The sequence below is a fragment of the Anastrepha obliqua genome, chromosome 1, assembly GCF_027943255.1.
Source record: "Anastrepha obliqua isolate idAnaObli1 chromosome 1, idAnaObli1_1.0, whole genome shotgun sequence".
Classification (NCBI taxonomy): domain Eukaryota; kingdom Metazoa; phylum Arthropoda; class Insecta; order Diptera; family Tephritidae; genus Anastrepha; species Anastrepha obliqua.
Window position 1 is genome coordinate 17,635,425 of NC_072892.1, and position 20,593 is coordinate 17,656,017.

A 20,593-nucleotide genomic window follows, 5' to 3' on the forward strand; every position below is an offset into this window, starting at 1 on the left:
TCCTTTTAAAATATCAAAACGTGGAGGAAATAAGTAAAAAAATAATTTTGTAGTCGAAGTTCAGTGAGATTAAATATAATATATGCACTGTGGGATCAATTGTATTTAAATAATTTGCTCCCCAGCACTTTTTATTGATTAATTATTCATTTTTGCTTGCTCGTTATATTTTGGCATTCTTAATTTTTTTGTATAAATTATTGCTGCAAACTGACAGAAATAAGTCAAATAGGTCGTTCACTGCAAAATATATTTGCCGAACTGTCAACTAACAAATCGTCAAAGAAACATAATTTGGTTTACTACTCAAAAAATTACCGTTAAGAGTAACCGGAGCACTTTGATTTAAAAAATTACTGAAAATGCTTGAATATTTATTTCTTCATTTAAATTCCCCACCATAATTTAAGTTTTCTTCTCAAGTGTTTCTGTTGCTGCTCGATTGTTTGTATTTTCCATTAGAAATTACAAGTTTCAACTGCTAAAAACACGTAAAAAGTAGCGAGTTGGTTTACATGCGACGGTCAATGCGTTAATTTCACTTTTACACTTTTTTGTAACAGAAAATTATTGTCTGAAAACTATCACTCAGTTTTTGGTTCCTGGTAAATGCTTTGTTCATTACGCATAGCTTGTGCTAATTTGTATAAGTATTTATTACAAATTACTATGTTAACATTTAGAACAAATTGGTACCTTGTAAATAAGTCTGCTATAGAAATGATAGTACTTAGATGGATGTATCCTAGTCGTACTTATAATGAAGACCGTGAATTAGTATAACACGGCTTCAATTCTTCTCATTAACAATCTCTGTTGATATTTAAAAAAATACTGAAAGCAATAAAACTATGTGCTGTGTGCGATTTTCATATATGTTTTTAATTTGACGCAACTATCGATATCATTTCTATTATACAAATCTGGCATCTTGAAAGGTTCACACTATTTATTGTGAATGTTTGTTCTTATTGCAAACACATTCGGTTTGATAGTGGCAATAAGTTCTATCAGGCTGTTTTGGAAACATTTTCTTATAGGTGTCTTTTTATTCAACCTCAGATTAGTCTTTTACGATATAAAAAGTGTTTTAAAAGTAAATTTTTTGGTTACGGAGTAGAGGGAAGTACAGTCATCTCCAACAATTGAGAAGGACTAACCGACTCACCAAGCGCCATATTTCAGTGCAAAAAGTTTATTGTTAAAGTATTAAGTAGCCGAGTAATAGTACTGGTTGGCCATAATTATGGACCCAATTGACATTACACGCTTGGAAGAGGCAGTTGTTGTCTTTTATCGCTCAACTTCACAAGAACAGGCCATCACGCATGAGTGGCTTACGAAAGTTCAGACCAGTCCACAAGCGTGGCAATTCTCGTGGCAGCTTATGGAGCTCGGCAAGGTAACGTAAATTGCAAAATTCAATACTGAAATGGCACTGAAATAAACATAGTTTATAGAGTCAAGAAGTTCAGTTTTTTGGTGCTGTTACACTACACTCCAAGCTTATGAAGTACTGGCATGAGGTACCCTTCGAGAACCACGAAGAACTGAAGCAAAAAATTTTCGAGAAAATCATTCAATTTGCCGGCGGCCCTAAATTGGTTCTTAATCGGCTTTGTATCGCTGTAAGTAAATTGGTTTCGAATATTTAAATCATTTCTAAAGAGCGTAATATTTCAGCTCAGCGCATTAATCGTTCATATGATCGGTGAATGGTCAACAGCCATTGAGGATGTGATAAACACATTTCAGAATCAGCAAATACCAAACGTTAATAAAGAAATGCAATTATGGATAATGCTAGAGGTTCTGCAGGCCATTCCAGAAGAGGTGAGGTACTCTCAATAATAAACTAAGCCACATAAATTTACAGCAAACGATACCTTAAACAGATGCAGGCAATTTTCACGTCAGTCAAAAGAACCACATTGCGTGCTGAAGTGGCCAAACGTGCACCGTTGGTAATGAAGACGACAGAAGCATATTTGAGCATGCAATTAGAACGTGCTTGGGATAGCGAATGTTTTAGCAACATGACACGCGCTGTGAAATGTGTTGGCACTTGGGTGAAGTAAGTGCAAGTATAGACTATTTCTTATAGCTGCTTAAATTGTGTTGTTTAAAATACCTTTTTCGTAGAATTATTGGTTTCTCAATTGAGAGTTGTCAAAATATTTCGGCAATTCTGCTTAGAGTGACTAATAAATGTTACTGGCCTTGTGTCCAGGATCCGGATGGGGATGGGTGCATGTCTGCCGATGAAAACGAATTAGCCGAGACGTGCCTAAAAACATTACTTAGCATAATTATACAACCAGACTGCAATGCTTATCCTAAAACGGCTTTTATACTTATTAAAATGTTCTTGGATTCACTATGCGATATCACGAAAATGGAATGGAAGCGTGATAACAACAATGAAGATATTGTAGTCAATATTTACACACTTTTCGTATCCGCCGTGGAAAGGCATTCGCAGCTGCTGTTGAGTGGAATAACTACGACAGACCCCGAACTTTCGGCCCTTTATGGACGGCTTGTTAATGAAATTTTACAATGCACAGATAAGCCGGGAATTTACCCCGTCGAAGAGTCGTGTAGTAGCATGGCTATGGGTTTTTGGTACTTATTGCAGGATGAGGTTTTTGCTATGCACAACGAAGAGGAACGCATAAAGTGTTGGGAATATATAAAACCACTGTACGCACACCTAACGCGAATATTGGTGCGTAAATCGGAACAACCGGACGAAAACTCAATTGACAAATGGACATCGGATGATTTGGAAAGTTTCCGTTGCTATCGCCAAGATATTTCGGACACATTTGTAAGTGCTGATTGCTTTTCGATTTAATAAATTATTGGGTCGCTTATTTTCAAATAATTTTTAAGATGTATTGCTATGATGTGCTGCATGAATACATACTCGACATACTTGCCACGGTACTAGATGAGATTATCGCTGAACTGCAAACGAATCCTACACAATGGACAAAATTAGAGGCCTGCATTTATTCATTTCAATCGGTAGCAGAGCATTTTGGAGCTGAGGAATCTAAACAGATACCGAAACTGATGCGCGTTCTCTCAGAAATTCCATATAATAAAATGAATGAAAAACTGCTTGGAACCGCTCTTGAGACTGTAGGCTCATACTGTCAGTGGTTAAAAGAGAATCCAACCTTTATACCCCCCGCTATAGAGTTGTTGGTGCGAGGATTAAACTCGGCTATGGCTGCGCAAGCTACCCTGGGACTTAAAGAGCTTTGCTGTGTATGCCAACTTCAAATGAAACCATTTGCGGAACCGCTTTTGAATGCTTGCCAAGTCTCACTGTCTTCAGGTCAGATGAAGAATTCGGATTGTGTGCGTTTGATGTATAGTGTGGGCAAGCTGATGAGTCTGCTTTCCGCTGATACTATACCCAACTATTTGGATATCATAGTGAGCCCATGCTTTGAAGAGCTACAGGCCATTTGCCAGAATGAGAGCGTAAGCAAGCAATTGCTCATAATTCTTTTATAAATCTATTATAGTGTTTTATGCTTACTTTTAAAGAAAACCCCAGCATCGCGCGTACGTACAATTTTTCGCCTGAACATGATATCTACATTATTTTCTTCGCTAAATACGCATTTAGATGAGGATCAAGTTGAAGATCTGGAAAACTTGCAACCCGTGCTGATTGTGATGCAAAAAACAATGCCCATATTTCGGCAAATCGCAGAACTTTGGGTGGAAGAATTGGATGTGCTCGAGGTAATATCGAATCATTTGTACCGTGAAGCAAATTGAAATATTTAATATTTTTCCTGTTTAGACTGCTTGTACTGCTTTGCAACATGCAATTATCAATCTCAAATCGAGTTTCCGGCCAATGCTGCAAGACCTTTGTTGTTTTATTGTAGCTATTTTCCAAACCCGCTGTTGTGCACCAACGTTGGAGATATCAAAAACGGTTAATAGATTTTTCATTTCATCCTAAAATATAACTCAATTAATCGTTGTTCTTTTACTGTCACTGTAGGCTATTATAATCTTCTACAAGGACGAAGGGTGTAAGGCATTGATGCAACAACTTTTGATGGAATTTGTAATTCATAGTTTCAAATTGTTCGAAGTGAGTAATAAGCGGAGTACGTTTGAATATAAAACATTTTAATTATTAAATAAATGCTTTTCTATGTACTTACAGTCGACAGAGGAAGCCGCTTTCTCGAATATCGCTGACACAATAGAAATGTTTTACGCCTGTCTTATGCAGATTATAAAGAAGTTGCCACAAGCGCTCGATGACGAAGCGATTGCTTATGATAAACTTATATACTATGCGTTGAAAGCAATGGCTCTGCCCGAAAATGGTCCCATTCGCACCAGTGTGCAGTTCATCTCACATTTTGTATTGCAGTCGCGCAACTATGCGCGCATGACACAGGCAGTGTTAAACTCAGGCGAGGAGATTCTCCGCACTGCGGTGCTGTGTGTCGGTTGTATCACACCACGACAACAAGTGGAAAAATTCGCTGATATTTTCATGGCAATCAATAAGAAATATCCTGCTGAATTGGTTGCTTGGCTGAAGGCTGTAATGTATTTACCCGGTTTTCCTACACAACTGGTCGACGCTGATGAGAAAGCGAAATTCGCTGGCCTAATCATAAGGTAAAATCAATTAAAGTGGAGTCTAAACAAAACAAACACTAGCTGTTGTTGTTTATTTACAGGGAGAAAGTCAATAAGCGTTTGCTGCAAAAACATCTCAGCGACTTCGCTATAAAAGCGCGAGGCCTAACTGATAAATTTCAGTAAATACGCCAAGTAGACGACGCCAAATAAAGACGCAAAGGAACATTTTAATGCAAACGCGTTAAAAGAAAAGTTGCTAATAGAATTCCTTATTGCCAAATTGTGTGTTGAAATTGTCAAAAGCATTAAGCCATTAAGCGCAGTCGGTGTACGAGACGGTTAGCAGTTAACAGATTTCTTTAAATTATTGTTTCAACGTGTTTTGCTTTCCCTTGTACAACAAGTCTAGTATTTGTATGCCGTTTTGCACATACGCATTTTCTTTTGACCAATTGCGTAAAGTTCTAAATACTTGAATTGTAATATAAGGTTTATCAAATCATATTTTAAAAAATTAAGTGAGTTACGATTTATGCCTATTTATGCCCACTTGTTAATGTGTTTCTAAGCAATCAATATGAATATGAATAATTTAAAGAATTACTCAAATGTGTTTTGTGATGATTTATTAAGCTATATATTTGTTTTTGTATAATAATTATATGACGAGTTTTACCATTATTTAAAGATATATAAATATGGGTAGCACATGAGGACTAAAGGCATAAAGGACAAATAATTTTGCACTATGTCCTTGTCAGTCTAGCCGTGAATTGTATGGATAAACACATAAGTAAAAAAAAGTGCTGTTTATGGACCTAATACAGTAACGAGTGCTGTAGCAGCAACTATGGTTTGGCAATAGTGAAAAAATGTTGATAAAACCGTGGAAATCGCCCAGAGTCTGATCGACATGCGAGCACTTATGCCAGCCATTGCCCAAGAATTGAAGTTTAGTCAGAAATCCTCTCTCTCTCTTAGTTTCACAGTCTGTTATGGACCAGTCAGAAATCCTAGCATTACTTTTATTGCTTTGAATGTATTCATCGTCTTTATATAGGCCCCCTCTGCTTGCATGCACTTAACTGATTTTCTTTGACTGACTAATCGATTAAGTGACTCTATTTTTTGAAAAATATATAAAGCTAAGCGCGTAGATTTCATTTATCGAAATAAATGTAAAACTCATCATGTAACTGTTATATTGCAAACAAATCGTAAGTAATTAATAAGCGTTTTGTTGTATTTGACATTTAACTTAAAAATATAAGAGCCCAAAGTATGATTTTACACAAAGTTACTTTTAGTCATTACCTACCGTCTCTAATGTATACTCATAATAATCTGATTTTCGGTTGCTGCGGTTATCTGGAGCATTTGCATTACTCATAAATAACCTATTAATGGCAACAAGACTCAAGATATAAATGTGAGCTAAGTTGTATCAAAGGCATATAATCTTAAGACAAACGTACATACACATTTAAAGTAGAAATAGAGTGTTTTCGAAGAGACGACTGTCGTCCAAAGGAATAGAAATACTTAAAAAAAAAAAAAAAATTATAAGAAGTTTCCCAATGCTTTCCATTGTATGTAAGTTTGTATGTAGCATTTTTCTCGAGCATATGTAAGCAACTGTTGTGCAGAATGTGATAGTAGTATTGTAGAAACATAATATTTTCCCCATATTCATTGAAATAATACAAAAAGTGCATTCGCATTTCCTCTAAACAGATATATCCGACTCATATGTATTTATTGTTTGAACCAAAACGAATTCATGTATTCAATGAGGTGGAGTAACTCGCACAAGAAAATATCAGAATATTTATGTTTGTAAAACAAGACTTGAATGAGTGAATGTTTAATGTATTATTATTCCAAAATATTATATTTAACTTTTAATAGAAAAGAAATAAATAGTTAAGTTACTTAGACCAGCAAATACTCGTAGAGCCTATGTGGTTTTCATTTATTTAGTCACTCAGAAAGGCGTATTTTTTCATAAACTATAATTTTTAACTCTTAGTAAAGATTTATGAGATTTATGACAGATTGCGGTCTCAGTAGTCCAGCGTAAGTGCAGTAGTAACCTGCCATCCCAGATGGGATCAAATCCCACGTAAAGCACGGTCCTCGAAATTTTCCAAATCTACCTACTTTCCATTTTCTGAAAAACAAAAAAAAAAATCTCATTCCTCAACCTCAAAAACTTAGCCTTTCCATCCTTACTCCCGCACAATAGTCGGCGCATTATTTGCATTGTGGCTGCTATAACAAGCAACAACAAAGAGAAACACACAGTTCACATTTCATCAGTGGCACCAGCAAGAGGAAGCGGGCAACCGTGGTAATAGCGCGGACACACCAAATTTAGCGAAGTCCTCAACCATCTGTGCGATCCTTCTGGCAGAAATATGTGAAACACAGATCCTTCTGGCAGAAATATGTGAAACTCCAAGCAGTAAGAAGCCGTTATTCCTAAGCAACGACAGGTGGGCATTCTCACTATTTAGAACTGGTAGCGGCAGGCTATTCACCTTCCCTGTCAGAAATCAAAAACAGATTAACGAAATAAACACAAGTCTGAGTCTTGTCGAGGCCCTACGCTCCCGAGGGGAGTGAACAAGGAAAAAAAAAGATTTGTTACGCTGATTGCCTGTGAGAAAACTTTTAATTAATTTCATTTCATCGCCCTGATAAATATTAGTTAGTACCAGGGTTGGGCCTGTAAACTGTTTACATTGTTTACAGCAATTGTTTACATGTAAACAATTACAATGTTACGCATTACGTTACAATGTAATTGTTTACAAGCTAATTGTTTACGTAAACAATTCATTTTTTTTTTTTGCTTTTTTTATGAGTCAGAAACAATCTACTACTAATTAAGCATTTTTACTATTTTTCAAACAGTTTTCCAAGCTTGTAAAAAAATACGCTCTAATATTTAGTATTTTAATATTTTTATTAATTTTCACTGTCCGATTCTTCATTGATTTGGTCAATTTTCATTTGATAATAAATAAAAAGTAGCTTTTTGGACCTTGCAAACGAGAGTCTGTTCCTCAAATCTGAATGAATAAAATTCCAATTCGAAAATAAGCGTTCAATTTGCGCTGAAGAGGTGGGTATATTGATTAATTTCAAAGCTGTTTCTGCCAGATGTGGATATTTTATCGATGCCATTCTCCAATATAAACAGGCATCTTCGCTCAAGTTTTTTGACTGTAATACGCCGAAGTAGGATCTTCTGTTCAGAAATAGGTCAAGCTGCTGCAAAGCTTCTCCACTCATAGTATTAAAAAGGAAATCCGTTACTTTTGCAGTTTTATCAGGATCTAACTTGTTTCGGTCATGATATGAATACAAATAATAAGCTGTAGAGTATAAGTATAAGAGTAGACATTAAGGGAGGGTAGGGTCACAAAATCGAAATTTTTTTTCTTCACTCATCTTATAGTAAATCATTTCAAGAATGTTGTGTCAAAATTTTAAGTGGATCGGAGCAGAACTCTCAAAGTTATAGCCTTTGTAGGCACTCTACCTCGAATGCGGAGCATCGATAATTTTTCAGAGTCATTTTTTTAAACGCGTTTTTCCCGAAACGACTTCTTAAAAGTCGGTGCCAATCACAACTCCGAAACTATTCAACCGATTCTTTTCAAATTTGGCACACGTTTTCTAAATCAAAAATACCCCCCCCCCCCCCTCCCCCCACTGTTTTTTTTTTATTTTTTTTTTTTAAGGTTGTTTTTCACTTACAAATATGGCGAAATTTTTCGCCAAAAATGCTCGTTTTACGTTTTTTTGCCACCATTACGCATTACGCATTACATCATACTTTAACTGAAAAATTCGACTTTTTTAGTTTCAGATGATTCTACGACGAATGCCGATTGGCACCGCAGAGCACCTCTCGAAAAACATATCTCCAAAAAAACTCTGTCATGGACTTATTTGTCAATATTTTATTATTAATATTTTTTAAAAACTTATTGAAAATATGTACAATAACATGCAACTGATTTTATTAAAGTATCTTAAGCCATATTTCTGTAAAAAATTAAAAAAAAAAAAGTGTTTTTTTTTAGCGCTAAACCCTACCACCACCCCCTTAAGCGCTTGCTCAATACGTCGTTCGTATATAGCTCTACACATATGCTGGTAAACGTTTACAATTGTTTACATTATTTACAATTGTTTACAATGTAAGTGTAAACAATCCAAAAAATGTTGTAAACGCCCAACCCTGGTTAGTACTTTATCTTAGAGATTAAAGATATCAGACGATTTGCCGGCATCAAGTAAATTGAATCGGAGTGAAAGTGAATATGAGAATGAGTGAATTTAGTTTTAGTGTTCTGGGGGTCAAATTCGCGTTCCGTTTTTCGTTTTCATAGACAATTTTCATCACTCTGTCTTTTCACACACGATTATCCAGAGCACCTTAAGGTACAGGATCCGGCACTCGAAGTGTAACCAACTTCAGTCCGCTCGCGCAGCTGATGCACGGGCATAACCTGTCTGTTAGTTGGCTAAATGATAGTCCAGAGCATTGTTTACAAGTGCGCGGAAGCATTTTGCCGAGAGTAAAGGCGTGAGTTCAAGCACCTTAAAGTAAATAAAGTTTTTGTTTATCGCACCATTACTCCGACCGTTCATCCGAGAATTTGAGTCATCGATTGGCCACCAGGAAGCAGCACCCGCCGGCAGCACAGGTAATGTTTTGGGCCGCTGTAACCGCAAATGAGCGCTCTCCAATCTCCAAACAACGTTCCGAACTTCATAAAGTCCACATAATAGCTCTCTAATTCACCAGACGCGAATCTGATGGATTATTCTCTTTGGGCCATTTTGGAGCGCGAGGTCCGCACTAAAAGATTCACCAGTCTCGAGGTGCTGAAAAAGCCATTGTCCGCGAATGGGCAAAAATACCTCCAAGTCACATTCGGGCAGTTTACGATTCGTTTCTAGACCGTCTCAAGGCCATATTCAAGGCAAAAGGTGGTCACATCGAGCAAAAGTAAATTAATTCTTAATTTTGTATTATTTTCACACTTTTTTTACTTTGAATTGAATAAAAGTAGTTTTCCAAACTAAATTTATAGCCTTTTTAATTGGTTACGCTTCGAGTGCCGGACCCTGTATAGACAAGTCTCACGGGCTGCGAATAGTGTGAATTATCAAATATGAAGTCTAACCGCGGTCGTGATGAGGTGAAAGTTTTTACAGAGCTGATTGTAGCGAATTCTCTCTTTAGCGTATTGACCCTGCACAGTTTTTGGCTTCTGTGGGAAATCAAATTGACTAATGGCCGACGACATTTTGCAGGGCCGTTTTGGGTAAATGTGTTTATTTCTAGGTTCCTTTGACAAGCGAGATTTTATTTAGTTTATATTTATAAGCGCCAACATTTAAAATCAAAGTAACTTTAATGTTCTCTGCTTTAATTTAAAAATATTACAACAGAAACAAAATAAATCGCAAAACTTCGTACACACACAACTTGGTTCGTGCGTTTTAGTAAATTTAAAACTTTATACAAAAGTGATGAAGATTTTTACTAATTTTTTGTTATACTTTATGGGGTTAGGAGTAGTCAGAGGCCCGAAAAAATTATGATTTTCAATAATTTTGTTTTGCTAGTCAATTGCTTTATTTTACAAAAATAAAAACATAGCATAAATGCGTCATGTTTCGACTTGACTTTAGCAAAATTTAAAAAAAAAAAATTAATAATTGTAAAAGTTATCGCGTTTTGTATGGAACCCGTTTTGTATGGAGTCCCTTGCGGTGATCATCACAAGTCCTTGGAGATTCATTTGAAATAAATCGGACAGGAGAAATTAGTTTTTTTAATAGATAATCTTGCGCCTGATCGAAGCTTTTTTGTTCAAAATTAACAATATGGCGGCCTCAGGGAATATTTTTCAGATTTTCGAGAAAAAAACTGACAATTAATTAAAAAAAATCGAAGTTTTTGAAAAAAAAAATCCCTCGGTCAGGCACGAGTTTTTTCTGTTTTTCAAAAGGAGTACAAATTTTATTGAAATCTACCAAGCGATTTTTAAGTTACAGTGATCACCAGTTCAAAAAAAACATAATATGGTCTATGGATAAGTTCGTGCGGTTTTACAACAGATGGCGTAACTTGATTATTATTCCATCGATCCACATTTCCAAACATTCATTGGAGAGCTACTGTCGTAAGGCACAAACGTCAGTATAAGTTTTTTATTTGAAGCGTAAACAACAATATTTTTACCACACTTGAAAATGTCGAATTTCGTGCCAAATAATGTGTTTTTGCGGGGAATTTTTTAATATGAAGAAAAAAGCAGCCGAAAGTCATCGTATCTTGGTGGAAGTTTATGGTGAGCATGCTCTAGCTGAGCGAACGTGCCAGAAGTGGTTTGCACGCTTTAAAAGTGGTGATTTTGGCCGCGCCGCCAAAGTTCATGGATACCGAATTGGAGGAATTGCTCGATCAAGATCCGGCTCAAACGCAAGAAGAGGTTGCAAAAACTTTGGGAGTTGATCAATCAACCATTTCCAAACGTTTAAAAGCCATGGGAATGATCCGAAATTCAAATTTCGAAAAAACCGCACGAACTTATTCATAGACCTATTAGTTTTGAGAAAAATGCATATACAGTTTTGCTATCGATTCCGGAGCGCCCGTGCGCCCTTTGTTAATTGTTGAATAAGTCAAAAAGTATTTGTCGGATTCACTTCAAATTTTTACAAAATATTTTTAAGATATTATACTTTAAGAAATGCAGAAAAAACCAATTTTTTAAAATTCTGACTACCCGTAACCCATTAAATGAAGCTCAGCTTAACTTTTCTAACCTTTACCTGATCCCTAAGACTACAAAACCCTCCTTGTAACCGAATTACTTGGGCACCTTTTCGCATTCAAACTTCATATAGACCGCCATTCATACTAGAGGCCATCACCACCAGAACGAACGTTTTATGACGTTCCTCCCACCACAGTTCCTACGCCACTGCACAGTGGTCCGGCGGCCGGACAAAATTCAATTTTTCAACATTTTTGAAATAAAAATTTGATAATGCAGATGTTTTCTTAAATATTCAAGGTAGATTTCCTGAAAATATTACTTAATTTAAAAAATGTTTCATTGTAGTTTTTTGACTTTAAACATGAACTTGTATGCAAATCGTACTTCATACAAGAGTTTCATTTTCATGTCTGCAAATAAATATTACCATTTGATTGTTAACCAAATATTGAAAAAAAAAGATAATTGAATATATTAACGGAAACAGTAATAATTCTCTTAAATTGTGGTACAAAATCCAATTTTTTTTTTGAAATTTCAAAATTTTTCGAAAAAATTTTTTTTAAAGATCATTTTTTCGAGTGGTCCACACCGGTCCACTTGAACTTAACATGAGTGATGTAGCCACATATTTCAGCTATGATCTCAAACTGAAACCTGTTGCGCAAATTAAAAATAATGTAGCTTTTGTGCATTTACCCACAGGCAAAACGTTACATATGGCTTTTGTGTAAAAGACAGAAAAAGACATCACAGACCCCATCAGCATTAAGAGACAACTAAAAAAACAATGACAGATTTATTAAATGCTTTGCTTTGTTCATCAGATGTAGTTATAATATCAAAAACTAAGGTTCCGAAAAACAAGACAAAACCATTTTCAAAAATTTGAAAAATGATCCAGCCTCAGAAAACAGCTCATCAGAAACCGAGTATTCTGAATCATAAAAAAAATTAAAAATGAAAAACAAAAAAACAACTAAATATCCAAAAAACAAAAAAAAAATTTTTAAATTAAAAAAAAAAAAAAAAAAAATTAAAAATAAAAAAAAATTTAAAAATTAAAAAAAAAAATAAAAAAATCTAAAAACAAAAAAAAATATGAGGAGAGAATAACCTTACCGTAAACCTCCACGTGGTACTCTCTGGGGTCGTGAAAAATGTAAAAATGAACTCACCAGCTAATTACGGAAGTAAAAATGTATTTATAGTATTCAATGAATTTAAAATTTGCTAAAACTAAGGTCAGGCTCGTCATCACTGATCCTTAAAGCCCCTAAATATATGTTTTCAGCTTAATTAAATGAGTTTTTGAATTTTGTCCGCCAACGCCTTCTGGTCGGACCACTGTGCACTGGAACGACCCATATATATCAAGGGTTGTGAATTCAGCAAGCTTCTCAAAAATTTGTGGGGCAAAGTGTGGGGAACGGTGTTCATTCAAATCAATGCAGAGAGCAGCGTTTAGCGGTTTTGTGATTTCAAATCCTCAATGAGATGTGATTCATGCCGTAATCTTTTGCATCCATGTTGAAAACTCTATTATGACGCACAACTTACCTTTTGTTCTACTCCAAACAATGTCTATTTTCCCTATAATTATTAAAACAACCGAAAATTTAGAAAATTCATTTAAGTTTAGTACGTTATGCTGTTACTTCTCATTTTTATTCATAAATTAGATATAGATTATTTTTCTTAAATTTAAATATTTATGCATTAAAAGTAGTAACACATTTCACTGTAAAAGAGAAGAAAAACGAATAGTTTAATTAAGAATCAAATTATTATTATATGTATGTATGTTTGTATGTATATTCGTATATTTAAGATAGCAGCTTGCAGTTGCTTTGAGCTGCATTGGGAACCTAATTAATATCAAGTTCCTCTGAATATACAGTTACAAATATTTACAAGTTATTTGCATTTGTACAGTGAAGTAATGGAACATCTTTTATATTTGCAGATCTTTAAGCAAAATCACATCTAAAACATGCAAGCATGCAATTATATCAATCAAAGCGAAAATCACAGAGAAAAAGCAACAGCGGTTTCCATTTTCCAAATGCATTCGTATTGCCCAACCGAATTTTTTAGGCGTTCCTGAGACATGAATTGGTTTGATTGATGTCCGACTTCAAAATTCACTACCATAGAAGCAAATCATAGGCATGGCATGCATTTCCAAAAAATTATTCGTAAATAGCCTACAGACCTTTTAATGACAGTAGTTCTACGATTTAACGAACCCAATAATTGGGCTTGTTTGAGTTGCAATCACAACTGCTATGTTACACTATTAAAAAAAAAATGTATATATAGCTTTCTAACTGCCAAATATTTGGCCATTGTTGTGCCTAAAGCCTTGAACAATTGCTTCACTATTGGTTTTCTCGTTTTCAATAGCAAATCAATATCGAAATTATTAGGGAAAATATTTATAGAAAGCTTAGCGTTTGCAACAGGGTTGCAATACTGCCGCTTTTATAACGTGCCTCGAACAAACCGATTTCGATAAATCCAGTTTTTCTTTAAGAGGTTATATACAGTTAGAATTTTCATTAAATCGATTTTTTTAATTAGGAATACATACAGAAAATTTAATATCGTTCCGGTGAATATTTTCGAAGTTACACGCAAATTCGAAAAGGCGTTTCAGAGAGCTTGAAAGTAAACGGTTTTCCAATAAGAGGGGTGTTATTTTGGTAAAAGATCAATTGTTTCGTTGCTTGTGTGGCACGTAGCTTCGTCTTGTTGAAAATAAGCGTGGTCCAGATCAATACTATCCAATTCCGGTCAAAAAAAATCGTTAATCATCTCTCGATAGCGCAATCCATTCACCGTAACTGTTACTCCAGCTTCATTTTCGAAAAAGTAAGGTCCAATGACTCCGCCGGACCATAAACCGCACCGAACAGTCACACGTTGAGGAGAGAGAGGGTTTTCAACAATACCTCTTGGATTTTCTGAGCCCCAGATCCGACAATTTTGCTTGTTGACGAAGCCAGGTGACGAGGTGAAAATGAACCTCAACGCTTAAGATGATTTTTCGAAGGAATTCCGGGTCATTTTCATGCATTTCTACGACCCAATCAGCAAAGACACGATTTTGTTGATGATCGGCCGGCTTGAGTTCTTATGTTAACTGGACTTTATAAGCCTTAAGACCCAAATCTTTATGCAAAATGCCTAATTCCAAAGAAAGACGAGGAATGGAGAAACCTGGGTTTTCTTCAACACTTGCGGCTACAACAGCAATATTCTCGATTTTCGGCTGTTCTTGAGCGACGTGCACGGGTTTTATTCTTCACATCACTAAGTTGTCCCAATTTTTTCACCAATTTCTTTATTGCGGTCCGACAAGGTGCTTCACGATGACCCAAAAATGTTCCGAGTTTTACGAACCGTCTCTGCCAGATTTTCAAAGTCGGTGACCAACATTACTCAAAAACGGCTTAACCGATTAGTCTCAAATTTTAACACGAGCGCCTCAAATATATTTCTAGCAATTAATCGAAGATTTTTCCTCACCGCTAAATATTTTTTTATAAACAATTTAAGGTTGAAATTTTGGTCAAAAATCGATTTATTTATTTGAGAAACCGCCATTTTGTCAAAAAAAAAATTATTTTGCTTATTCCTTCGATTAATTACTAGATTTAACATTACTTTAATGAAATCTGTTTCGTTTTTTAATTTCAGAGGATCCAGTTCAGAGATATAGTGGTCACCGCAAAACGTCTTTTTTGAGAGGAGCTCCCGAATATCAGCTGTAACTCCTCTCCAAATAAATATTTTTACTACTACTAAGTCTTAAAATACAGTTAAAGGATAACATAACGTGTGTAAAAATGTTTAAATCAATACATTTAAAAGTTTTCTCAGGGAAAATTCCGGAAAATTCGCTTTTTTTCGGCCTTCTATACACCCTTAAGTAGCCCAAGATGACCAACGCAGGGTGAAAATTGGACGTCTTACATCACCTTCAATTATGGCTTTAGGGGTTCTGCCTTATTACATTTTTCTCATTTTACGTTGTTCTTTAAAATGAGTACAGCTTCATTTCTCTTATTTGTTACATAAAGCACTCAGTAGAAAAAAATGCGTTGTGTTCTATTCTATGCGGTTTTCATAGAACCGAATGTTCGTTAAATCGGAAAACTATTGTCTTTGCGATTGGCCTGCTGAAAAAAGCCAGCCAGATGAAAATAATTATATAATAATTCATTGGAAAACCCAAAAGATCAATCCATAAAATTTTTTAAATTGAAAATAGAACATCACATTTTAATCTCCTTTGTTCTTCATTTTTACCATTTTGGGTGGTATTGAGCTTCCCGCATCGCCAACCAAACACACTGTATTGCAACACTTTATATGGTAGGATCACAAGGGAATTAATGGCACTGCAAAAGAAACGCTGAACTAAAGGTCATGCGGCATACACAACATATCACTACAACACATGCGCACGTTCATCACTAAAACAACAACAAAACGCAATAAGCAAGCAATGGTGAACTAATATTTATCCTCTTCAATCATGTTTTATTTATGCTTCACTTTATTTCAGTTTAAAGTAACTTTTTATTGTGGAATTTCTATTGATGTTGAGTCTTATTTACTACATACCTACATAAAATTGATTGGTAGTGCATTATAGAGTAACAATACATATTACACTGTGTAAATCAACACTTTGTATTCTGATCAAAAATTCAATGCATACATTATAAAACCATAACTTCTAATATATAAATAAATTTACTTGAATATTCATCTACATATGTATGTATGCAAATTTGTGGTATTTAAAGTGTTTCTTATTTCTTCACCAAGTTTATGCTATCTATGCATGTATGTGTTTGTTACAAAAAACAAAACAGCTGCATACAAAATATGTGTATATATTTGCAATCGTTTCACATTGGGACCTTTTTTAAGTGCAAACAATATTTATAAAGAAAGCACTGAGATATACACAAAGCCCATAAAGTCTGCGAGCACATAACAAATATTTTTAAATTGTTAAAAAACACAATATAAGTTTATAGTTGAAAACAGATTTCATTTATTTATTTTTCATTACATTTTTAAGTAACAAAATCAAAAATCAAAATCAAAAGCAAATACCTAAATTCTTCGTTCCTACGACAGTCGGTTCTACGTAACCGGAACGACCCGAATTTATATACGGCTAAGGACTGTTACTTCAGCAATATTCCCCATATATGTATATCTATGGGGAATGTTTATGCTGCTACAACAACAACCAAAATTCTTCACTTCGTTGTTTGCATAACGGTAAGTAATTGCGGTACATGTAAATATAGTAAACCAGAAAATCTGCGTACAGTTCGTTTCTTTTAATAATACCGTTAATTTATTAGTACTTTTTTTCGTTTCTGCGCACTTTTCATTAGTTGTTATTATAATTGATCGGTTAGCGAACACAGTTCCACATTTTATTTAAAAGTGGTAATAATTTGCAACATGGAAACAAAAAATTAAATAAATAAATTAGCGCATCAGAAAATAATTATAAAATTGTGGACAGATGGAAATAGTTTCCGAAATATTGGCAAAGCTATTGGGAGAATGTATTTGTGTTAAACGCGTAGTAAACAATTTCAAGCAAACCGGGATTTTAACCTCTAAGCCCAGGTGTGGGTATCCAAGACCACTATCGGTCCAAGAAGTACGCAGCATCGTCAATCTAGCAAAGGTTAACCCTCGAATTATTTTCCAAAAAATTGTTAAAAACGTCACCTAAACTGCTAGAAAAGTTTTGCATAAAGCTAGATATTATGGTAGAGTTGTCCGAAGAAGGGAATTTATAACAGAGTGCCGAATAAGATAACGACACAAAACACACAGCCGAGATCGTTAAGCTTTGGCTGTCGCACAACGTTCCAAAACAAATCTAAACACCCCCACAAGTCGCCGAATCTCAATCCTATTGAGCATCTGTGCGATCTATTAGAAAAAAGAATTCGACAGCAAGTAAGGTGACTTTGCGAAGCGGTATGCGCGCAGAATGTGCGAATATTACAACTGAGAACAAAGAGAAGTTAGTAAGCTTACTGCCAAATAGATTGCGTGAAGTCCCAAAACATCGTGGATATGCAACAAAATATTAATTCTCGTTTTTGTATATTACTTAAAAAGATTTTTCCCTATATTTAAAACTTCACGCAGACTTTCTGGTTGATATATTGTATTTACATGGCTTACCGTTACGTAAACAATGAGGAGAGAAATCTTGTTATTTTCTTTTGCTTTTGCAACTTAAGAACGTAATGAAAGAATAAATAAACAAATATGTTTTCAACTATAAATTAATATTGATGCTTTCCCTTTCAATTCAACCGGGCTATTCGGGTCATGTTCTTCGATTTCGATGTAACTTAAATATGTTGCTCTCTGGTCAAAATAATAAGACACGTATTTTTTTGTTCACCCGAAAAAAATTTTGCAGAAACAATTGCAAAAAAGTAGTTGAAAATGTTTTTTTTTGCAAAAAACAAAAAGTGCGATACACGGTTTTTACTCAAAAACAACTCATTTTAGCTACTAGGCATTCAGCTCAATTAAAGTTTGAGATGTCCTTTTGATTTGGAAAAAGTTATAAAAAAAAAACAATACACTTTTTGAAATATTGAATTTCGAAAAAATTTCAATTTTTTTATTTTTTGCTAAATAAAAAATTTTCAACTACTTTTTTGCAATTGTTTCTACATGAAGTCGCTCGTGTACGTAATTACGATCATTTTGAACCCAGAATTATTAAAATCGGGTCATTTTTGACTAAGTTATGGGCATTAAAAAAAAAAAAAATTTTATATAATTAAAAAAAATCGATTTTGAGCCGAAAAACAAAATTGCCGATAACTCTTGAAAAAAATTTTTTTCGGGCGAACAAAAAAATACGTCTCCATATTTTGACCAGAGAGCAACATATTTCAGTTACATCGAAATTGAAGAACATGACCCGAATAGCCCGGTTGAATTGAAATGGAAAGCATCTATTGTGTTTTTAATCAATTTAAAAATATTTGTAAGCTGGTCGCAGACTTTATAACTTATAAGTACGCTTCGAAAAAAAAAGTTATTAAAATGTTTAACTTTATTCCTTAATATTATAACCATTGGAAATGTATTTTAAAGTTGCATCGGTGTTTAATTCTTTCAATACACATCCCTTTTAGACAAAATAAAGCATGTCAATATAATATATGTATGTTTGTATGTAGTACGTAGCATATATGTATGTAGATGTACATATGTGACTTAGATAGCGCACGAATTTTTGTTTGTTTGTTTCTGTTTTACAACGGTCTTCATTAAGACATCTTTCGGTTATAGTAATATTAAATCGATATTTGTTTGCAATCCATATTCAGGACTCCATATTAGGCTCACACCTAATTTGCAAAATAGTTTTAATAACACCTTCGGGTATACTAAACTATTTTTTCTGAATAAAGTGTGTATACTTCCGCTTCTTGCCCCCCAGTTTTTATAGGTTTAAGGTGATTATATAACAAACAATATACAAATAATTTGTCTTAATTGTTGTTAAATATTATTAAGATTTAGTTGGTACTTGGTTCTTATGAAAAATTGTGGAATTGCAATTCTTTGTATGTTCATATGTATGTATGTAACACCAATGCACATAAAATTATTATTCAATATTTCACACTTATGTATGTATGATTTCGATCAGATTCGAATTTCAACTGATTCACATAGTTTATATCTGCGGTGATTTCCAAGTGGTGTGTTGGTATTGCTGGTACTATTTCTGCATTTGCTTCTTTCAAATATATTTAATTTAGTACTTGTTCACATCTGGTGTTGTCTTCAAGAAGTCATCTGGCCGCTTATGCTCGATTAAGGCACGCATTGTGCCACTATCAGTTGGCAAGTCCGACTTTCGACGCAACAATGGCTTGTCTTTATTACGTTCACCGCGTATCTGTTTTAAATGAGTAGTTTCGCAAGTTGCAATTTGTTATAGCACATAAATTTCAAACCATATCGGTATTATTGTAACGTAAACGATTGTATGTACATATATACTTATGTGCGAGTAAGTGTAAATGATTATAATGATATATGTGGATGTGTGTGTGTGTGTTCATACAAATGTGGATATTTTATCGGTAGTAAATTTTATTGCACAACCAGTTCAGGATTAGAGTATCCGAAGGAGAGCAGATGTATGCATTTATGCTCAATATTAGTTAAAAGATTTACATATGTATGTGTGTGTATTTCATATAATTCGTGATTACCAGTATGTTGCATGTTTACTACGTGTAGTATATTTATTATTACGAGTACTACATACATACATACCAAATAACGAGACTTACGCTACATATTTAATTATTATCGCTTTCAACAGAAACCATCAGCGTTAGAGCTGCAAAATGATTCCGCCTCAAAGTGCTCAAATTGTGCTCCTTTTAATACAGAAGTCACTTTAGGATGAGATGGAAGTTATACCACGTAAAATCCGACCAATACAGCGGACTGTCTATCGCTGGGATTATTCTTCTAACCGAGTATACCATAGAAACAGTACGCAATGAGCCGACGCATGCCGAAGGTTTTAATGTAGACTAATAAATTTACCTTCGGAAACCCGATAAAGGTGCAAAATCAAATTATGGGCTTGTTCAAGCCACGCAATAAGTACCTCAACATTGCAACGCTGTTACTTGCTTCATACTATGGGGCTGATGCTCGGAAGATATTCTGATGCAATATTGCTAAAGTATTTTTTACATAGAACGTGATATTGAAAGAGTTTGAAAGAAATATGAAATTTTTGACCAATTTAATAATTGATAAGAGAATGGAAAAAGGAAGGGACGATTAAGGAAAAAATTCGTTATTGACATTCTGTCAAAAAAATATCGGGAATTGTTCATTTAAAAAGCGCGCATTACACATATGTCTAAATTTTTGTTGCTGGAATGTTGGTACAACTGTCCTCTATAGTACCGCAGAGTTTGAGCGTGATCTGTCAATTAGCTTGCTTTTGATAAAAATATCGAACAAAGAATTTGTCTTAAATTTTGTGTTTTGAACGGGCTTTCGTGTGCCGAATCGTTGAAAATGTTGCAGAAAGCCTATGGCGAGTG

The 20,593-nt window shown here is 34.6% G+C and overlaps 2 protein-coding genes across 20 annotated transcripts in view; one reads left to right on the top strand and one right to left on the bottom strand.

Moving 5' to 3' along the window:
* Nucleotides 1-984: 984 nt before the first annotated feature.
* On the top strand, nucleotides 985-6,582 carry LOC129240090 (importin-13). Of its 2 annotated transcripts, none has more exons than XM_054875596.1 (11): nucleotides 985-1,402; nucleotides 1,461-1,628; nucleotides 1,684-1,833; nucleotides 1,896-2,074; nucleotides 2,143-2,830; nucleotides 2,896-3,495; nucleotides 3,562-3,762; nucleotides 3,824-3,961; nucleotides 4,031-4,123; nucleotides 4,199-4,665; nucleotides 4,728-6,582. In XM_054875596.1, exons 1-11 carry the CDS (start codon nucleotides 1,247-1,249, stop codon nucleotides 4,810-4,812), a joined length of 2,925 nt encoding a protein of 974 aa, XP_054731571.1. In that variant the 5' UTR covers nucleotides 985-1,246; the 3' UTR covers nucleotides 4,813-6,582. The 2 variants fall into 2 exon arrangements, with proteins under 2 accessions (XP_054731571.1, XP_054731579.1); XM_054875604.1 differs by having other exon boundaries at nucleotides 1,306-1,402; nucleotides 1,454-1,628.
* Nucleotides 6,583-13,065: 6,483 nt separating this feature from the next.
* The window catches only part of LOC129240103 (serine/threonine-protein phosphatase 2A 56 kDa regulatory subunit gamma isoform), a 73,409-nt gene continuing 65,881 nt past the window's right edge, over nucleotides 13,066-20,593 (bottom strand). For 17 of the 18 annotated variants that reach the window (XM_054875709.1, XM_054875673.1, XM_054875650.1 and 14 more), the window contains one exon: nucleotides 18,763-19,419. In XM_054875709.1, the coding sequence (XP_054731684.1) occupies nucleotides 19,276-19,419 (144 nt within the window). In that variant the 3' untranslated portion in view covers nucleotides 18,763-19,275. Of the gene's footprint in view, nucleotides 13,180-18,762; nucleotides 19,420-20,593 lie in introns of those variants that run through there. The other variant, XM_054875626.1, reaches the window with a different exon arrangement.